General features: G+C 38.1%; 1 protein-coding gene across 7 annotated transcripts in view; it reads left to right on the top strand.

The window, feature by feature from the left end:
• Positions 1–22,586, top strand: part of ACBD6 (acyl-CoA binding domain containing 6) — a 210,173-nt gene that overhangs the window by 155,437 nt on the left and 32,150 nt on the right. The window contains exon 7 of one of the 7 annotated variants that reach the window (XM_053909165.1): positions 6,824–6,856. The exons of the other annotated variants lie outside the window; for them this stretch is intronic. Within the exon in view, the coding sequence (XP_053765140.1) occupies positions 6,824–6,841 (18 nt within the window). The 3' untranslated portion in view covers positions 6,842–6,856. Of the gene's footprint in view, positions 1–6,823; positions 6,857–22,586 lie in introns of those variants that run through there. 7 annotated transcript variants of the gene reach the window in all.

Here is a 22,586-nt window from a genome sequence, read left to right as displayed (position 1 = left end):
TTTTTTTTTTTTTAAGTTTATTTACTTACAGAGAATGAGCAGGCGTGAGTGGGTTAAGGGCAGAGAGAGAAGGAGAGAGAGAATCACAAGCAGGCTCTGTGCTGTCAGTGCACAGCTTGACGTGGGGCTCAATCTCATAAACTGTGCGATCATGACCTGAGCTGAAATCAAGAGTCAGACACTTAACCAACTGAGGCATTCAGGCACCCCTCTAGATTATTCATTCTTACATCCCCCATTTCCCAATCCTGATCCTTCATTACCTGCCTTAACATGCCTCCCAACTCAACCTGGAGCCCTGCAGTAGTCTTTTCAGTTCATCTTAGGGACCAAGAGGGTCGTAGTGTGGTACCAAGACTGAAACCTGATCTTTAGCCCACAGTTGGAGCTCCTTCAGTTTCCCTGTGTGGTTGTATTTGCTAGAGAAAGACACCATTCTTTCTCCCAGAGACAGCTGCTCCTTATCATCAAGGTTTTATTTTTGATTTATCTCCCCCACACACACACCAAAATTGAAAGGTAAGTAAGTCTTACCATGTTACTATTTCCATCCCTTTCCTTCGTTAGTTTTTCATTTGTGCATTTATTCATTCAACAAATGTGTACTGGCTGCTTATTGCGTACCAGGCAGCAAATTTTCATGCTCTAATAGAAAGTACCTCTTGAGGCACCTGGGTGGCTCAGTCAGTTGAGTGTGCAACTCTTGATCCTGGCTCAGGTCATGATCTCATGGTTCATGGAACTGAGCCCTGAGTCGGGCTCTGTACTGACAGGTCAGAGCCTGCTTGGGATTCTCTCTCTCCTGCTCTCTGCCTCTCCCCAGCTCGCGCTCTCTCTCTCTCTCTCTCTCTCTCTCTCTCTCTCAAAATAAATAAATTAAAAAAATAAAAGTACTTCTTTATTCACATACAGTATTTAAAGATGCAAATGTTTAAGAAAGAGTCTTTAAAGATTACTAATCATACCATCAAGAAATGCTTAGGGTCTCTCTATACTAAGCCTACTAATCAGTCATCTTTCTAAGCTTGAGACTTCTAGCGGTAAGGAATTCAAGGACTATTAAAGTAGCTGTTTTATGTTTGGAAACATCTTTCTATTAGAAAATTAAGTATCTGACTCCCTGAAATGTTCTCACATTCTTCCAAGTTCTACAATGTGTAGCCATGTAGAAGCAAACTCAGTCCCTCTGTTTTCAGATATTTTCTCTTTCATGTCTAACATGACATAATTCAAAATTACTGTACCATCCAATTAAAACCTTTTTCAAGCTCTTTGTATATGCCTTTCACAACATTTTTCACCCAGATTCAATACTACTAACACTGTAGGAGTCATCTAACCCAGAGAATAGCACCGTATTTTTTTTAATTGCTGCATAGCCTATTACCACACATTCAGCAGCTTAAATCAATACATGTTTATTATCCCATGGGCTCTATAGTTCAGGAGTTGGGGTATGGCTTATTTGGATCTTCTCAGGGTCTCTCAAGGCTGCATTCAGAGTAACAGCCATGCTGTGTTTTCATCTGGAACTTGTATTGTCTTCCAGACTAATTCAGATAATTGGCAGAATTTAGTTACTTGTGGTTGTAGGGCTGAGGCCCTCCCTCAGCTGGAGGCCATCCCTCTCCATAGGCAGTTTACAACCTGGCCAACATGGCTGTAAAGGACAGCTCTTTCCATGCCATCTCTTCCCTCCATTATGGAAGTAGTATTCCTTTATATTCACAGGTCCTAGTGATGCTCAAGGGGAAGGGCTTGCATACAAGGGCGTGGATCATCAGAGATCATCCTAAAATTCTGCCTGTCACAGGGACTATCACTATCCTCATGTTAACATTATCCCAACTCTTAATACATTCCTAAAGTATAATTTGTTTTTCGAGTAGCTGCATCAAATTGAGTGAACTTATTCCTGCTAAAGACCCATGTCTTCAATTTATGCTTCTCTAAGATATTTCCTCCACACTGTAGTTCATGACTATTTGGTCCTTTGTACAGAATCTTACATTTATCTGTTAAATTCTATCCTGTTAGATTCAACTGATCCAGCCTGTCAATATTTGAAACCTGTTTCTCTCACCCAGTATACCTACCATATCTTAACTTTGGATGGATTTCCAAAACTTCATATCAGAATTCTAAATTTCCAACAAATACTGTTAGTTTTCAGGGAGCTGCTATAGGCCAGACTTTCTATATTGTAAAATAACGTAACTATGAAAAATTCAAGGTGTTTTAATTTTCCATCATAATGGTAGTACCCGCTCATAGAATATATAGAAAAATAAAACAAAGGAAAAAACTGCATAGATGTATATCTATTTGCAATGTAGATTTTTAAAAATAAGTTTTCAATATGCCATATTTTCTTGTTTCTTTGCTTGTTTTACAGAGTTGAGGTCTTACTGTAAAAACTTTTTTTTTAACTTTATTTATTTATTTTGTAAGAGAGAGAGAGAACAAGAGAGCACATGAGAGTCAGAGAAAGGAAGAGACAGAATCCCAAGCAGGCTTTGCACTGTCAGCACAGAACCTGATGCAGGGCTCGAACCCAAAAACCGTGAGATCATGATCTGAGCCCAGGTCAAGGGTCAGATGCTTAACCGACTGAGCCACCAAGGAGCCCCACTGTAAAAATACTTTTGATTCTTCCATTTTACACTTAATAATATTGTGATGATTTTCTAGGTTATAAATACCTTATGTCCATCATTTAAAATTGCTATATAATAATCCACTCAACAAATGTATTATTAACTTGTCCTATACTGTTGGGCATTAAATTGTTCCCAGTTTCTTGCTATTCTACATAATACTAGAATGAGCTCTTTTTTTCCCCAAAGCTTTTAAAATATTTGAAGTGTTTTTTTAAGATAGATTCTAGAGATGCTAAACCAGAGGCAGTGAACATTTACTGAGTGTTATGCTTATGCTCTTTGCAACAACAAATGAAAGTGCCTGTTTCCTAGCACCCTCTGTGGATGGGGAACTGTTTTGTTTTACCTAACAGACTGAAAATTTTCATTGTGAAAGTAAAGAATGAGTAAGTATGATCAGAAATAATCATTTCTTGGGTTTCTTTGCTCTGTGTGTGATTATTTACCATACAGGGGGTTTAGAATAGAGCAGATTGAGGTATATTGAGTTTTAACTGTACAATATTATAGAAACAGTAATGCTGTAAGCAGAACTCCCTTCAGAAGAGAAGCAGCTTGGCTCTGATATCTTACATACCTTACGTATGCTAGAATAGCTTAGAAGGTTAATCTTTTAAAATAAACCAACAGCTTCTCAAAATATGCATACCTGAAAAAGTACAGCAATCAACTGAGGAGAAGTAAAGATGAGTGTATAATCCTGAGGAGTGAGATTATTTACCACTGAATGTGATGAGGGTGTGCTGTATGTGAGACTATAACTTCAGTTACCTGTTGTCTTTAACTTGCGAAAGTAAAAAAATTTAACCACTGTTTTCCTTACTTGTATTTATTTTTGTTGATTTCCCCTTTCTCCTTTTCAGTAGCATGGTATATTTGAAAAAAAAAATGGATTTTGATGTCAGAAGAGTCTGAGACCTTGGGCAAGTTATATATAATCTCTCTGTGCCTTATTTTACTGGAAATGGGAATAAGAATGCTTATGTAATAGGGTTGTTGTGAGGGATCAAAAGAAATGTTTATAAAACTTTCAGCATACGATAGGTATTCAGCCAGTGTTTGTTCCTTTTCTTCCCTTAGTCTAAGAAACTTGTAACTATCTAGCACCTGTTGGAAAGTTAAACATTTTAGATTAGTATGGGTTTCAAATAACTGAAGTACAGTTAAATTCTGCTTTTCATTTTTTAGCTGATCTTCTATAAACATTTTTTTCTAACATATATTCTATACTTCACTGCCTCCTTCTTAAATTGTTGTTACTATACCGTGGGTTTTTATAGAGAGTGTGAAGCATAGGGCCAAAAAGCTTCTCTTTCTCTCTTGCGATTGCTAAAATCGACTGGTTGGTGCACAGCCCAGCCCACTGTATGGCTAGCTATTTTCTGTGGTCTACAATGCCTGCAACTTGCCACCTCTGTCACAGCTGCTCATTTCTGCTGGCTGCTGCTGTTGCTGCCCTCATTCTTCCTCCTCATTACCGTTAGTCTCTGCTAGTCCTCTTACCATTTCTCTTCTCCTTCTTTCTCTCCAGGTTTCTTCCGTTGCATCTCATAGTTCATAGGCAAATTGGACCTTCATTGCTTTCTCAAACCAGGTAGAAGGATCCTTCTATACAGTGAGCCAGCTGGCCACAGCATGTTTAATGTGGTCCTTATCGGCACTTTTCCTCCATACTGTGGGCCCTATTCCAGATACTTGAGAACGCTAAACAAGTCCTTGGATTAGTGAGGTATAAGTAGATCTGGTTTTCTTACAAGTCATTTATTTTTCTTTAGTCTTATTTAACTTTAATTTTATGCAGAGCTTTGTGCTAGTTACAAGGGATGACAGTAATTGGGGTGTCATAGGTTAAATTATGCCATAGTCCTTTCAAAAGAGCAGGAGGACACGTATTCACAAATAATACAAGCTAAAGAGGGGATGAGAGAGACAAAGTTTTAGTTAAGAATTGGGAAGACTCAAGGTTCTAGTGGAAGTTCTAAAGCAGAGTGGCTGGCTGCCTTTGAGTCCAGTCTCAGAGTGGTGGGTGATAGCTTTGAGTCCCTTCAAGAGTCAGAACAGAGAAACAGGCTAGATGGAGGGAAGCTTTCATGATTCTTTTCCATTTCAAAGGTAATGGTAGAGAATCACTTAATGGGATTGTGGGCACATTTTTCCTTTTCTTACTTCTTTTTCTTATTTAAATTTCATGTATTATTTTGTCATTCCTTTATATTCCTTATGAATTTTTATTATTGATTTGGAAACAGGACGTGGAGGTATAGTGGAGGGTTGCACATTTCTATACTTTTGTAGTCTGAATTTTAAGCATGGCTGAATTTTTATACACTCTAACTTTATTATGTGATTTTGTTTATTTTAATTCAACTGAGTATTTTTATTTTACCCTAATGTATAATTCCTTACAAAGATTTTAAATGTATAACCAATTTTAATTTATTGGAATTGTTTTTGCTGTTTATAACAACTCCGTATTTATTAACCTGGAACATTTGTTTTAAGCTAAAACAGAAAGGGAAGGCATAAATAATCATGACAAACAACCCTTTTCTGGTGTGGTCATTTGAAATGAAACAACTAAAAAATTTAATCAACTTAAATTTTAAAAAATTAGCTGATATAAGTTGTAAACCAGATGAGTAAAAGCTTTCACTTACTCATTCTTGACATTCAATTCCATTTATTCTTTGTAATATATTTTAAAACAGAATGTTTATAAAGACTAAGGCTTGGTTTCCTATATCCTGTTTTGAAGTTACCAAGAGAAAATGTCTAGAGTCATATTCTTGCTTTAATACAAATTCCACTTTAATACACAAAGTGGAATAGCAGAGGTTAAGATTTTGCAAATACAAGATAATGTGTTTTATATAAAGTATCATAATCATAATAGTAAGAGTATTATAATATAATAGTTGATTTAAAATAATTATTAACTATGATTAAAAACTGAACAAGCTTTATATTAATGAGTCATTACCATTGAGTTCATTGATTGAACATTTCTTAAGTGCTTATTATGTGCTAGGCATACAAAAGATGAATAAAAGAAGAATTTGCATTTGAGTCCCTAAAGACTGCAATATGATTAGTGAGTAATGTAAAATAATCGTCTTTCTTTGTTTCACCCAGAAACCTATTCTTTAGACATATCAAGGCACTTAGACATACAAACAACTCAGAATTGAGGAAAATTCTTAATGTCTTTTTAAAGCCTATTCCTTTCTCTAGTACTCTTGGAAGACAGGAAACGTAATAGAATTAGAAGACAAGCTGATTGTCCTCCCATCTTTCTATTCCCAACTTGCCAGTCAGTTCTGTGATTAGAGTCATGGTTCTTACGTTCATGTCCCTGCTCTAATTGATTTCTGGGTGGACATGCTCTAAGTCGAAAGATCAAAACTCTCAACATTTTACATTAAACAGTAGAACACTTCAGCCCGTAGCATGTGAACTCAAAAGCCCCAAATTAGACATGGTGATCTGAGGAACATAGCAAACGAGAAATGTGTGGGAGGTAACCCTATCATGCTTGTAATTGTGAAGAGCCATTTACAAGTAGTTGTGATTCTAATTGGTTTGATCAGTTTTTATTGGGAAGACCTAAGTAATAATTAGAATCACTGAAAAATAAATGTAAATATATACATAGTATTCAGATTCAGAGAAAATACAAAGGAATAGTAACTTTTTCTTGTTAAAAAATTACTAACAATAATATTAAGACATTTTGTAAAAGTACAAATAATAGATGTAAAGAAAAAGATTTTAGTCATCTTTAATCTCAGCCTTGAGGTAACCCCTTATCACATTTGATGTTTTCCTTATCTTTTTTCTGTAGGTAGGTAACACATTTTAAAAACAAAAAATGGGGGTACCTGGGTGGCTTAGTCGGTTAAGGGCCTGACTTCGGCTCCAGTCATGATCTCACATCTCATGAGTTCGAGCCCCGCATCGGGATCTGTGCTGACAGCTCAGAGAGAGCCTAGAGCATGCTTTGGATTCTGTGTGTGTGTCTCTCTCTTCCCCTCCCCTGCTCCCAATCTGTCTCTCACATATAAATAAACATTTAAAAGATTTAAAAAAGGGGGGGGGGATCATCGTGTACATAGTTTCATAACCTATTTTATTTATTTATCACATATATCTTCTCTTTTCCATAGATACGTAATTTAACATAATTTTCTGATGGCTGCCTGGTATTCTGTCCCGCAGGTGTATCCTACTATAGCCATGCCACTGGTGAGATGCTTGTGTTGTTCTCTTTTGCAGTATGTTAGCTAGATTATAAGCTCCATGAGCACAAAGACACAGCCGGTTTATTTATCATTGTGGCCCTCATATATAGGCTTTCAGAAAATAGGTGCTTAATTCTCCTACCCTTCCTTGTCTGCACCTACGCAGCTAAACATGCCATGTGTTTACACAACTGTGCTCACTTCAGAGTTGTGACCATTAATCTCAAGTACCGCCCGTTTGAGTGCCAGCCCTTAGTGCTGCCCAGCACTTACACTACCTTTCCTTACTTCATGAAGTCTCCTGCCCTGTGAGATAACGCTTTCATACTTCCTCTTCTCTCTTCAAAATCCAGACACCTCCTTCTTCAGCTTCATTCTCTGCTAATGACTTTTCTTCCCACTTAACTGAGGAAGCAAGAGTCATTTTAAAAAAAACTGCCACAAGTTCTTACCGTCACATCTACCCACCTCCCTGCATCTGTGCTTATAGACCCCCTTCCCTCCTATGAGTGTGTATGAACTACCTGTGCTCCAAAAGCCAGCCCCTCTGCTTATATATCATTCCATCCTACTCAGGGATCTTAGTCCACATATCCTTTTATGCATGGTCAGTTTTCCTTCTCTTCTTTATAAGAATTGGTGCTATCTCTGCCCCATTTAACTGTCCCAGCTACTGCCCCATTTCACTCCTCCTCTTTATGGCAAAATTCCGTGGAAGAGTTGTTTGTGTTCTCATCCCTCCTTTCCCATTTAGTTCTTGGACCCACTTGAATGAGGTGTCCATTTCCACTATTCTTCCAGTTCTTATCAGGAAAACCACTAACTTCCACTTTGCCAACTCTAGGGATCACTTTTCAGTTGTTACCTTACCTGAACTATTTAGCCTTACCTGAACTAGTTAGCCGAACTAATTACTCCTTCTCGAAATACTTTATTCTCTTATGTTTCAGAACATTACACTCCTCTGGTTTTCTTACTACCTTATTGGCTTTCTCAGTTCCGTGGGTTCTTTCCTCTTCAGTAGTCCCTTCTCAGTTCCTTTGGTTGCCTCTTTTGCTATCCTCTTGTCTTGGGATGCCTGAGAGCTCAACCTTTTCTCTTTGCGCAATTCTTTGGTGATCTCATCCATTCTCTGGGCTTTAAATATATGCTCACAAATCTCAAATTTATGTTTCTATTCTGTACCTCTCTCCTGAACTTCAGACCCATATTCTAACTGCCAACTTGACATTTCTCCTTGGATGTCTGATAGACATCCCATACTTAACCTGTCCAAAACCAGACTCCCGAAACCTCCTTGGCTCCAGTCCTTCTCATCTTAGTTAATGGCAATTATATCCTTGCTTCTCAGGCCAAATTCTTGGTGGAATCCTTAACTTCTTTCTTTTCTTACACTAATAACCAATCTATCAGCAAATCCTATCCCTTCTACCTTCATAATATGAACAGAATCTGATCACTTCTCACCTCGCCTTCTGCTAACCCTTTGGTCCAAGTCTTCTCATTTCTTACACAGATGGTTAAAATAAGCTCCCTGGGTGGTTTTCCACTTTCCCTTCAGTCTCTTCTCAGCCTAGTGGTCAGGGTGATCCTCTTAACCCATAAATGAAGTCAAGTTACTCCTGCTTAAAACCCTCCAGTGATCTCTTACTAAATTCAGAATAAAAGCCTACAAGGCTCTATGCCATGTGGCCCTCTGTTACCTCTCACACCTCATTTCCTATTACTGCTCTAACTTGCTCACTCTGCTGCTGTCACACACTGGCCCCTTTTTAGTTCCTGAAACATGCCAGCACATGACCATTTCAGAGCCTTGCTCATCTTACTCCCTCTATTGCTCCCCCCCCCCCCCAACGCCAAGAGTCACAGAGCTTGTTCCCTCATCATTTTCAAGTTTTTCACCCCCAGTAATTTTTTTAGTAAGGCGTGTGTTGACTACGTTATTTTAAGCTGAAACCCATTGTACCTGCCTTCAGTGTTCCCTGTCCCTTCCTGCTTTATTTTTCTCTACATCATGTATTATCATCTAACATATTGTGTATTTTACTTACTTCATTTATTTTCTGTGTTCCTCTCCTCCAAAACTAGGATGGAGATTTTTGTCTGTTTTTATTTACTGCACTGAGAACAGTGCCTGGCACATAGTAAGTGCTCAGAAAATATCTGTTAATGAATGAATGTAAGCATTAGCATCCTTGGCATATAAACATGTGTACAAATCCATGATTCATTTTTTCTTTCACTCAGTGAAATGTTTGAGTGTTTACTGTGTGCCGGATACTGTGCTAGGTACTAGGTGTGTAACAGTCGAAAAGTCAGACAAGGGGGCGCCTGGGTGGCTCAGTCGGTTGAGTGTCTGACTTCTGCTCAGGTCATGATCTCATGGTCCGTGAGTTCGAGCCCCGCATCAGGCTCTGTGCTGACAGCTCAGAGCCTGGAGCCTGTTTCAGATTCTGTGTCTCCCTCTCTCTCTGACCCTCCCCCGTTCATGCTCTGTCTCTCTCTGTCTCAAAAATAAATAAACGTTAAAAAAAAAAAAAAGACAAGGGACTACCCTTATGGAGCTCATAATCAAATGAAGATGACAGAGAAATACATTTTTAAACTATAAATTGTAGAAAGTGTTATGAAAGAAACAACCAGGGGATTGAACTGAAGAAAAGCAACAGGAGGTGACCTCTCTGAGGCAAGCAGTGAGGGAGGACTTTCTCTACATGGATGAGAGAGAGGCTGGGACTTGAAGGATGAGGAAGGATCCAGCTATGTGGAGAGCAGAAAGAACAGCAATTTAGGAGATCAGATTAGAAAGTTAGGCAGGGTTTCCTAGGTCCAGTGGTTCTCAAAGTATGGAATGGGAACCCCTGGAAGTCCTTCTGGTCTTTTCAAGGGGTCCATAAAGTCAGCACTATTTTCCTAACAATATTAAGACACTGTTTGCCCTTTTTTGCACTCGTTCACTCAGGAGCAAGCGGTGGCATTTTCCAGAGGCCACATGACATGGTATACAACAGACTGAATGCTGAATAGGATATGAATATCCAGTTATTTTCTACTTAGGCATTAAAGACATTTGCAAAAATGTAAAATAGTGTCACTCTTCTCAGTGTTTTCCTTTCTTTTGGAAAATGTATTTGCATTTAAAAAATTAAGTTACTTATTATAACAGGTAATGACTTTTAAATTTCTCAACTTTAGTTTCTAATATGGAAATATTGATAGATATAAACCACCTAAACAAAAGCTCTTTAAGGCCCTCAGTAATTTTGAAGACTTACTATACAAGGGCCTTCAGACCAAAAAGTTTAAGATCTGCTGTCCTAAGTTATGGTAAGAGTGCTTTTTGTACTTTATTCTAAGAGTGATGGAAAGCCATTGAAGGATATTAAGCCAAGGTAGTGATGTGATCTAATTTAACTTTTGAAGAGTTCACTCACTGCTATGTAAAGAATACACTGGGGGCACCTGGGTGGCTCAGTCGGTTAAGCGTCCGACTTCAGCTCAGGTCACAATCTCGCGGTCCGTGAGTTCGAGCCCCGCGTCGGGCTCTGGGCTGATGGCTCAGAGCCTGGAGCCTGCTTCCGATTCTGTGTCTCCCTCTCTCTGCCCCTCCCCCGTTCATGCTCTGTCTCTCTCTGTCTCAAAAATGAATAAACGTTAAAAAAAAAAAAAATTAAAAAAAAAAAAAAAAAAGAATACACTGGAGTGGGCCAGCAGTGGGAGGGGTGGGGACACATATGTAAAGGCATTGCATCAGTCCAAGTAAGCAGTGATGAAGGGTTGTACTGAGGTGTGGAGTATTAGTTTGTAGAACTGCCATAACAAAGTGCTACATACTAGGTTGCTTAAAAAAAAAGGTATTTATTGTTAGTAGGGCCATTTTTCTTCTGAAACCAGTAGGGGAGAACCTCACCATGCCTCTCCGAGCTTCTAGTGTTTGCTGGCAGCCCTTGGGATTCCTTGCTTTATAGATGCCTAACTCCTGTCTTTTTCCAAATAAGGTCACAGTCTGAGGTAATGGGAGTTAGGATTTTAACATTATGGTGCGTAATAGGGGGAGGCAATGAGGACGAAGAGAAATGAAGGTGTCTATTTTGGAAGAAGAACCAGAATGGGCTGCTGGTTGATTAGATCTAGAGGATGAGGAAAAGAGAAGTCAGGGGCGGAACTCCCATTCCTGGCTTGGGAAGCTAGATGAATAGTACACCCAAATGACATGCCATTTATTAACATGAACACTTGAGGATGGGACCATGTTTCTTAAGGGATACATTTCCAGAAGTGGAATTGCTAGGCCGCCATTTTCTTGAGTATGCTCATGCATTTTTTCTTCCATACAGACCTTATTTAGTGTTATTAGTACTGTTTTAGCATTATTTAGTATTATTCTATCAGGCCATCCTGATTTAAACAATCAGATATAGTAAAATGCAATATTGTAGCCCAGTTCACCTAGGTAGTCGAAGAATTTAGGCAAAAAGAAAATAAAAATAGGAAGAGAAAACACATGCCCTGAAAGAAGCTCTAATGATCAAAGTGACATAATTAAGAGTTGGCAAAGTCCTTTGAGATCCAAAAAGTATTTCAAATTAAATTTCTTGATGGGCATTCTGGATATATGTTTAATACCATATGATAATGTCTACTACAGTTTCCCCTGCTGTATGAAAAGCTGGCCTTAGGTAAGAATGTCTAAGTTCCCTAGTAACCTGGTGAGGTTAAAGATGTCAATTATAAGGCAGCCAACGGAATGGGAAAAGATATTTGCAAATGACATATCAGACAAAGGGCTAGTATCCAAAATCTATAAAGAACTCACCAAACTCCACACCTGAAAAACAAATAATCCAGTGAAGAAATGGGCAGAAAACATGAATAGACACTTCTCTAAAGAAGACATCCAGATGGCCAACAGGCACATGAAAAGATGCTCAATGTTGCTCCTCATCTGGGAAATACAAATCAAAACCACACTCAGATATCACCTCACGCCAGTCAGAGTGGCCAAAATGAACAAATCAGGAAACTATAGATGCTGGAGAGGATGTGGAGAAACAGGAACCCTCTTGCACTGTTGGTGGGAATGCAAACTGGTGCAGCTGCTCTGGAAAACAGCGTGGAGGTTCCTCAAAAAGAAATTAAAAATAGATCTACCCTATGACCCAGCAATAGCACTGCTAGGAATTTACCCAAGGGGTACAGGAGTGCTGATGCACAGGGGCACTTGTACCCCAGTGTTTATAGCAGCACTCTCAACAATAGCCAAATTATGGAAAGAGCCTAAATGTCCATCAACTGATGAATGGATAAAGAAATTGTGGTTTATATACACAATGGAATACTATGTGGCGATGAGAAAGAATGAAATCTGGCCTTTTGTAGCAACGTGGATAGAACTGGAGAGTGTTACACTAAGTTAGATAAGTCATACAGAGAAAGACAGATACCTTACGTTTTCACTCTTATGTGGATCCTGAGAAACTTAACAGAAGACCATGGGGGAGGGGAAGGGGAAAAAAAAAGTTAGAGAGGGAAGGAGGCAAACCGTAAGAAGACTCTTAAAAACAGAATAAACTGAGGATTGATGGGGGGTGGGAAGGAGGGGAGTGTGGGTGATGGGCATTGAGGAGGGCATCTGTTGACATGAGCACTGGGTGTTGTATGGAAACCAATTTGACAATAAATTTCATATTAAAAAAATAAAATAAAATGATATATCAGTTAAAAAAAAGATGTCAGGGGCGCCTGGGTGGCGCAGTCGGTTAAGCGTCCGACTTCAGCCAGATCACGATCTCGCGGTCCGTGAGTTCGAGCCCCGCGTCGGGCTCTGGGCTGACGGCTCAGAGCCTGGAGCCTGTTTCCGATTCTGTGTCTCCCTCTCTCTCTGCCCCTCCCCCGTTCATGCTCTGTCTCTCTCTGTCCCAAAAATAAATAAAAAACGTTGAAAAAAAAATTTAAAAAAATAAATAAATAAAAAAAATAAATAAAATAAATAAAAAAAAGATGTCAATTATATTACTAGGCAGCATCACGTATAAAAATAACCCCCTGCTTGATAAATTGCATCTGGACCGGGAGGGACTGCAAAGGAATGATAAATATTTGGTGGGGGCACTGCCCTTCAGACTGTCCTGAGTTTCTCATAATTGGAATATCCATCATGGGACCCTAGAAACTTGTTACAAGATACGGTGGCTCCTATAAAACAGCAAGGCTTCCAAGTCAAGATAGATCCACATCCAGTAATATGGATTTCTTCTCCTCTCACCTGAGCTGTGTCTCCTCGAGAAACGATAGCTCCTAGATGGCTGAGCGAGCTGTCCCATGAATCACTGCAAGGACTCCAGTCTGACCTGACCTTATGGCAAGTTCTGAGTGGGTTCTGTCTGAAATCCTTCTGAATAAACTGATACCAAGTGTGCTCATTGGTGGTTGTATGAATCTGAGTCTGAGGTGAACCCACGAGGACCACCTTGTGGGCACGGCAGGTGTGTTATCGGCTCTTTAGTTTCCCTGCTCACTCGCACTGTGCCTCTTTTACCCCAGTCCTTGTCTGTCACAGTTTTCCTAACACGGTGAAGTCCGTGCAGTATCTCAGCTTCAGCTCCGAAAACAAAACAAAATGTTCTTGAGAACATTTGTGCAGATGTGAGTCTGCTCAGTTGCCTTACAAAGGATGAGTAGTCAGTAAGCGCGGCCTTTGGCTGTTCTCCTTTCAGCCATTTTCTTGTCATGCCCACTGTTTTGTAGAGGATTAGGTGAGTGTCAGAGAAGAGCAAGTGAAACAGTGACGTCTAACTTCTCCAGAGGCTTGTTACCCATCCTCCTCCAGTCTCTAGAAAGTGATTTTTAAGCCTCACTGTGGGAGCCCCCTCTGGTGATGATGCTGGCTTCTGGGGGAGCGGCGAGAGTAGCAGGTGTTCAGGGCTCCAGGTTGGTCCCCTTCTCAGCTGAAGCAGTGCTGCTTTTCTGTTCACCTCAGTCACTTGCCATTTCAGATTCCCTTTGGACAAAAGCTTCCAGAGTGTAAAAAATATACAATGAAAATCACTGACCAAGAGAATATGGCCCAAAACTCAAGATAAAATGAAATATACTGATCTTTGACAAAGCTTACAACCTATCATGTAAGACCATCACCAGGCCATCACTCAGAAACCATTTCTTGATTTTTAGATACAACTTGAGGAACTTAAATTAACATATCTGATTACCAGCCCTTAGCAGAAGTAGCAAATGTTAGGAGTTTAGGCACATTGTCACTAACAAAGGATATTTGATAACCCTGTGACTGAGGAAAAGCTATAAAAAAAGACTAAAATCAAAATCAGCAAAAAGCAAAAGTCTGGGATTATTTAATGGAAGGCCAAATAGCTTTCTGTACTTTGATGTCCTATGAAGGTGTTATTTATATTATAGCATGTATAATAAATGATGTTTTCTCACTAATTTGAAAAGATATATGCACCCCTGTGTTTATTGCAGCGTTATTTACAATAATAATAATAATGTAATAAACCTTGTGTTTATTACGGCATTATTTACGACAGCTGTGATAGGGAAACAACCTAAGTGTCCGTCGATACATGAATGGATAAAGAAAATGTGGGGTGTATGTGCAATGGAATATTCAACCACAAGAAACAAGGAAATCCTGCCATTTGCAACATGGATGGACCTAGAGGACATTATGCTAAGTGAAATAAGTCAGAAAAAGATAAATACCATATGTTTCACTCAAATGTGGAATCTGAAAAAAAAAAAAAGTGAAGAAACAAAACAAATGGATGCATACATACAGAGAACAAGCTGATGGTTGCCAGAGGAGAGGGAGGTAGGGAGAATGGGTGAAATAAGTAAAGGGAATTAAGAGGTACAAACTTCTGGTTTTAAAATAAAGAAGTCTGGTTTTAAAATAAAGAAGTACAGCATAGAGAATAGTCAATAATATTGTAATAGTGTGTGGTGACTACACTTTATTTGTGGTGAACATTTCATAATATATATACATGTCAAATACTATTTGTACACCTGAAACTGTATAATATCGTATATCAACTATACTTCATTGTTTTTAAAAAATGGAAAAAGTGATGTTTTTGTTTACTCATATTCCCGGATGTTTACTTGCTGCCAGACATTGAGGGCCATAATCCATTTATGATGATAACTGATTCAAGAGAAGGTTAAATTATCTCCCATGTTCTCCATGCAGAGTGATAAGGAGCAGTAAAATACTGTAGAGGGTTTTTGGGTGGTGTTTTTAACGTTTGTATGCTCAAAGGATAATATTCCAATTATTTGAAAAACCCGCTGACAGATATTTCACTCTCTTAAAGACACCAGTTAAATGAGGTATTACTATACCTACTTTTTTTCCCAAATGAAAAAGTCTTCAAATGAAGGTTTAATTCATGTTTCCAAAAATTCTTAGAAAAATAATCATAAAATGCATTTTCAAAATTCTAAATTGTGTGTATCAATATCACTATGGTCACAAAAGTAGAAATCCAGTAATAGGAAAATTTTCTGCTCACAGAGAACATGTAGGAAGCATGGTATTTCCATGACTGCAAATTTATATCTTTTTTTTTTTAATGACTGTATTCACTATGCTGTATTTTACATCTCCATGGCTTACTTATTTTATAACTTCAAATTTGTACCCCTTAATCTTCTTTATCTATTTCACCTGTTCCCCACCCATCTCCCCTCTGGCAACCATTAGTTCTCTGTATTTAAGAGTGGTTTTTTGTTTCTTTCTTTGCTTGCTCATTGTTTTGTTTTTTAGATTCCACATGTAAGTGAAATCATACTGTATTTGTCTTTCCCTGACTTATTTCACTTAGCATAAAACCCTCTGGTATTTTGTTGTCATCCATGTTGTCACAAATGGCAAGATCTCATTCTTTTTTATGGCTGAGTAATATTCCCTATGTATGTATGTATGTATATACCACATCTTCATTATCTATCAGTGGATACATGAGTTGCTTCCCTATCTTGGCTTCTATGAATGTTGCCATAAACATAAAGGTGCATATATCTTTTCAAATTAGTGTTTTCATTTTCTTTGGCTAAATACCCAAAAGTGGTATTACTGGATCATATGGTATTTCTATTTTTAATTTTTTGAGGAAGCTCTATACTGGTTTCCACAGTGGCTGCACCAATTTACATTCCCACCAACAGTGCATGAGGGTTCCTTTTTGTCCACATCCTTATCAACACTTGTTATTTCTTGTCTTTTTGATTCTAGCCATTCTGACAGGTGTAAGATGATCTCTTATGGTTTTGATTTGCATTTTCCTGATGATGAGTGATGTTGAGCATCTTTTCATGTGTCTGTTGGCTATCTTAATGTCTTTGGGAAAATGTCTAATCAAGTCCTCTACCCATTTTAATCAGATTATTTGAGGGGGATAGAGTTATAGAAGTTCTTTTTAAAAAAAAAATACCACTCTTATTTTCCAACAGAGGTTAGTTTTTCTTTGTTTTTGTTGTTGTTGTTTTTAGTATAATTGATGCACAATGTTACGTTAGTTTCAGGTATACAACCTAGTGATCCAGCTTCTCTGTATGTTACGCTGTGCTCCCCACAAGCGTAGCTACCATCTGTCAGTCACCTACAATGCTACAACGATGTCATTGACTATATTCCCCATGCTATGCCTTTTATTTCTGTCTTACTCATTTCATAACTTTATATTTTGGATAGTAACCCCTTATTGAATGTACCATTTGCAATATTTTCTCCTATTCAGTAGGTTGCCACTTGATTTTGTTGATGGTTTCCTTTGCCGTGCAGAAGCTTTTTATTTTGATGTAGTCCCAATAGTTTATTTTTGCCCTTGTTTCCCTTACTTGAAGAGACAAATCTAGAAAAATGTCACTAAGGCTGATGTCAGAGAAATTACTGCCTGTGTTTTCTTCTAGTTTTATGGTTTCAGGTCTCACACTTAGGTCTTTAACCCATTTTGAGTTTATTTTTGTGTGGTCCAGTTACATTCTTTTGCATGTAGCTGTCCAGTTTTCCCAGCACCATTTGTTAAAGACTGTCTTTTTCCGGGGCTCCTGGGTGGCTCAGTCGGTTAGGCATCCGACTTTGGCTCCGGTCACGATTTGGCTCCGGTCACGATTTGGCTCCGGTCACGGTTTGTGGGTTCAAGCCCCGCATCATGCTGTGTGCTGAGAGCTCAGAGCCTAGAGCCTGTTTCAGATTCTGTGTCTCCCTCTCTCTCTTCCCCTCCCCCACTCTCACTTTGTCTCACTATGTCTCTCAAAAATAAATACATGTAATAAAAATTTTTTTAAAAAAAGACCATCTTGTCCCCATTGCACATTCTTGTCTCCTTTGTCGTAGATTAATTGACAATATAAGCATTGGTTTGTGTCTGGGCTCTCTATTCTGTTCTGCTGATCTATGTGTCAAGTTTTTGTGCCAGTATCGTACTGTTTTGATACCTACGGCTTTGCAGTATATGTTGAAATCTGGGATTGTGATACCTCCAGCTTTGTTCTTCTTTCCCAAGATTACCTTGGCTCTTGAGGCTCTTTTGTAGTTCCATACAAATTTTAGGATGATTTGTTCTCATTCTGTGAAAAATGCTGTCGGTATTTTGGTAAGGATTGCATTGAATCTGTAGATTGCTTTGGGTAGGATGGACATTTTAACAATATTGGTTCTTTTAATCCACGAACCATGGAATATCTTTCTGTTCATGTCGTCTTCAGTTTCTTGCATCAGTGTTTTATGGTTTTCACAGTATAAGTCTTTCACCTCATAAGGTTAAGTTTATTACTAGGTATTTTTATTCTTTTTGGTACAATTATAAATGGGATTGTTTTCTTAATTTCTCTTTCTGTTACTTCATTACTATTGTATAGAAATGTAACAGGTTTGTGTATATTAATTTTATATCCTGCAACTTTACTGAATGCATTTATCAGTTCTAATCGTTTTTGGTGGAGTCTTTAGGGTTTTCTATATATAGTATTATGTCATTTGCAAATAGTGACAGCTTCACTTCTTCCTTACCAATTTGGATGCCTTTTATTTCTTTTTATTGCCTCATTGCTACAGCTAGGACTTCTAGTATTAAGTTGAATAACATGGTGGGAGTGCACATCCTTGTCTTATTCCTGATCTTAGAAGAAAAATTCTCAGTTTTTCACCATTGAATATGATGTTAGCTATAAAATATGTGTATCTTGACTTAGAAATATGGCTCTTGATTCATATGAGTTTGATAAAATGCTTCTAGCAGTAGGGAAAAACTCAGGACTTGGCCACAGAGTTTTATGCACAGGAAATAGTAATGTTATCAGTGGTTTAATGTTAAAGGGATAAAATAAAGTTTCCTATATATCAGTTCTAAGCAAAATATTTAATATTTTCATCAATACTTCATTTGGTAAAATTAAATCTATTTCTTATATTTGATAGAGTGCCCAGTCTGGAGATAGAAGAAAACTAAGTTCTTAAAGCAATAATTACTAATAAAATGGAGACGTGATTAAAACAAAGTAAGAAAGGATAAGTGCAGAATACATGTGGGGAGAGAAATAATCTGTATAAATTCATGAGGGACCAGTTTGTTGTGTGACCCTATAGAAGAAAAGGAATCTGGAAGTCAAACTGAATATAGTAATCATTTAGCCCTTAGTTAACTATAAACTCAGTCTCCTGTTCATCATTGTTTAGTCCCTCATTACATTACTTTATCTGATATTATATTCCATACTATAGGAATTATGTGGGAACATTTGTTTTTAATTCAGGTAAAAGAAAAAAGGTACATCAAGAAATTAAAGAATAAACCAATGAGGAAAGATTAATGTATTCATTCCCCCATTTCAAGAAGATTTATTGAGCATACACTATATGCAAGATACTGTGATGGGCACTGGGTAAAAGACATAGTACTTGCCTGCAAAAAGTTTACAGTCTTAGTGGAAGAGACAGGTAAGTGTGTATAATCTGCCCAGTGGTAGAAAAAGAGGAGTTGAGGAGGTTTCCTGAAGAAAGTGAACTGAGTCTTAAAGGTTAAGGGATTTCCTTTTCCCCCAGATTCCAGACTAAATAATCTGAAAATTTTTCCCACTGTAAAACACCCAGCAGTGCAGCAAAAAATACAATAAGCATCCCTCTGAATGCAGAGCAGAGCTTTAAAAAAAAAAAAAAAAAAAAAGGTAATTCTCTAAGGGCCCAAACACACACAGCTAAGAAACAGAATTTCAGAGACTCATTTTCTCTCCATCTCTGACCACTACTTCTCTCTGTGAATACTTACTCACTTTTTCCTACTGAAGAAGTTTTCTCCAAGAAGTGAAGAATGTCGCCACTTGCAGTTTGGGTTCACACCTTCTGCTGTTGCTTCTTTAAAACTTTCTTTTATTTATATTTTGGTAAAATATAACATAAAATTAACTGTTACAATCATTTTTAAGTGTACAGTTCAGTGGCATTAAGCACATTCACACTGTCTGCAACCACCACCACCATCCACCTCCAGAACTTTTTCACCATCCCAGATTGAAACTCTGTACCCATTAAACAATAACTCCTCATTCCTTCCTTCCCTGAGCCCCTGGTGTCCACAGTTCTGTTTTTCTGTCTCATTGAATTTGGCTACTCTGAGTACTTCGTGTAAATGAAATAATACAGTATTTGTCCTTTTGTGTCTGTCTCATTTCACTACACCATTTTCTTTTGCTTGGAGAGGAAAGGACCTTCTCTATACACATACTTCCATCCCCTAGTTCCATATTTTAAAATCCTCAGAGAAAAAATAGGATAGGTTTGGCTTAGCTTTTCAGACCAGGAGGATGATGGGTGCTATGGTTTGTTCAGCTTGGGTTACCCTCACATCTTCCCCAGTTCTTTGTGTAAACATACCTTTTCATAGAGCCTTTTTTTGTCCTCTCTATCTAAAACAGCACCCCACATCACTCTAGATTCTTATTCTGCTGTATCTTTTCAGAGCACTTATCTCTGCCTATTATTAAATATACTTACTTGCTTATTACTTTTCCTGGCAGTAGAATATAAGATTTATAACATGAAGGACCTTGTCTGTCTTGCTTGTCTCTGTGTTTCTAGTCCCTAGAACAGTGACTGGGACATAATAGGAGCTCGATAAATATTTTTAATTAATTAACTGGAAATTGGGCTGAAGATACACATTTAGTATTCATTGGTAAAAGTGATTAAAAGAAATGGTTTCCACCTCCCTAGTGAAGATAACCAATTAGAAATTAAAAGAAACTAGCCTTTAATATATATGAATAGGGTGATTAAATAAGAAAGTTATGCACAAATAGCAAGAGAACTACACTTTCTAAAGATAGATAATTGTGGAAAATAATAACCTTGCTTGATGGATGCATAAGTCCAAAATTATAATAGATTAAGCCTTTTCTGAAATTGTTTTTCTATTACTGGACATTTAAACCATAAATGAATAAACGAATGTATAAACTCATCACATGCATGCGTGTGAATGCGTAAACACACACACACACTCTTTTACTGATTAACATTGGAAGTGGGCAAAGTAGATGTGAGTCTAAAGCTGTAATGGGCAGTTCAGTTCTTTCTAAATTCCTTTGGTGGTAGCCAGGCAATTCAGAAAACTCTGGAGCACAACTTCCCATTATCATGCTGATCACCCATCAGCATCACTTGGATTGGAACCTGTTAACTGTAGCTGCCTTCGCTCTCTTCCCTTACCTGTCCTTAACCTCAAGAGCAGGGCAAGGCAAAGGGGAGCAGGGAGCAAGGTAGGGGCTATATTGGAAAAGACAGGAAAGAAGTAGGCATTTTGTAATGTATATAATTGTTGAATCACTGTGTAGTATACATGCGACTAATATAATTGTGTCAGCTGTACTTCAATTAAAAAAATTTTTTAAGGAGGCAAAAATGTTCTGTTATCTCCCTGACTTCTTAGTGCTGCTTTCCATCATTCCCTTAGAATTTATTATCCTTATGTTGCTCAATGAGCATCCACTGTTACACTTCAGCCAAGTCTACCCTACTCCCAGGGGCCCTCAAAATTACTTCTTTCATATCTCCACTCACTTCTCACACCTCACTCCCAAATCCAACAAGAATTCCCATTCTCTGGTAGGAAAACTGTTTAATTAAACTATGTTGCAGGGCACCTGGGGGCTTAAGCGTCCCACTTCGGCTCAGGTCATGATCTCACAGTTCGTGGGTTCAACCCCACGTCAGGCTCTGTGCTGACAGCTCAGAGCCTGGAGCCTGCTTCGGATTCTTTGTCTCCCTCTCTCTTTGCCACTTCCCTGCACTCTATCTCTCTCAAAAATAAACTTAAGAAAAAAAATGTTTTTGAACTATATTGCCTTAAAGTTGTCTCCCTACCCCCACCAGAAGTCACCCCTGTAAACCTTCTCTAGGTGTTAAAAAGCCCTTAAGGAGTGACTTTCTCATTATTTATCTGAACCAGTAAAGAACTTTCCTGTGACAGCTTTTTGCTTTCCTTCCTAGGGGATTAAATAGAACCATAGCCAAAAAGTTCTGGGAATCAATCCCCACATTCAACTTTTAAGAAGTGGGAAAGGTAGATACGATGTACCCTAGAATAGTTGATTAGGTCATAATATCACCCTCTCCCAGTTATTCACAACAATTAAGCTTTTTTTATTTTATTTTATTTTATTTTTTCACTTTTGAGAGAGAGAGAAAGAATGCAAGCAAGCAGGGGAGGGGCAGAGAGTGAGGGAGAGAGAGAATCCTAAGCAGGCTCCTCTCCAGCATGATGTAGGGCTTGAACTAGCGAACCGTGAGATCATGACCTGAGCAGACACGTAACCAACTCAGCCACCCAGGTGCCCCTAAGCATTTATTCTTAATTATCAGGGCACAATAGGGCCATGCATATTACTAAGTCAATATCAAATTAATTACTAAATTCTGCTTTCACTTGTACTTAATCCTGATTTATTTGTTCATTAATATCATCACCTACTCTCAACTTAATAAGAGGCAGTATTGTATTGCTGGGGTGCCTGGATGGCTCAGTCAGTTGAGCATCTGGCTCTGGACTTTGGCTCAAGTCATGCTCTCATGGTTCCAGGGTTCGAGTCCCATATTGGGCTCTGTACCGATGGCATGGAGCCTGCTTGGGATTCTGTCTCCCTTTTTCTCTGCCTCTTCCCCACCCATAAGCACGCACGCACTCTCTCTCAAAAATAAACGTTAAAAAAAAAGGCAGTGTTGCTAAAAAGCACTTACCTGTGCTAAAATTAGTATATATAGTTAGAATATCTTTATATTAGATATATATATATTTATATTATATTATATTATAATAATATATATTTATATTATATTATATAATATATATATTTATATTATATAATATAATATATATTTATATTAGAATAAATTAAATCAACTATTGGAGTTATCTATGGGAACTCCAAACTTAATAACTTCTAGGACTTTGTGTGCTTTGAAATCACATTTCTTTTTATTTATTTATTTTTTTTTTTTCAAGTTTATATATTTGGAGAGAGAGAATCCCAAGCAGGCTCCACGAGCCCAGCATGGGTTTCAATCTCACAAACTGTGAGATCATAACCTGAGCCGAAATCAAGAGTCAGACACTTAACTGACTGAGTCACCTAGGCACCCCTGAAATCACATTTCTTTATGGTATTTGCT

The sequence above is a fragment of the Panthera pardus genome, unplaced genomic scaffold, assembly GCF_024362965.1.
Source record: "Panthera pardus isolate Hobbes unplaced genomic scaffold, ASM2436296v1 HiC_scaffold_21, whole genome shotgun sequence".
Taxonomy (NCBI): domain Eukaryota; kingdom Metazoa; phylum Chordata; class Mammalia; order Carnivora; family Felidae; genus Panthera; species Panthera pardus.
This window is presented reverse-complemented; position numbering and strand designations above follow the sequence as displayed.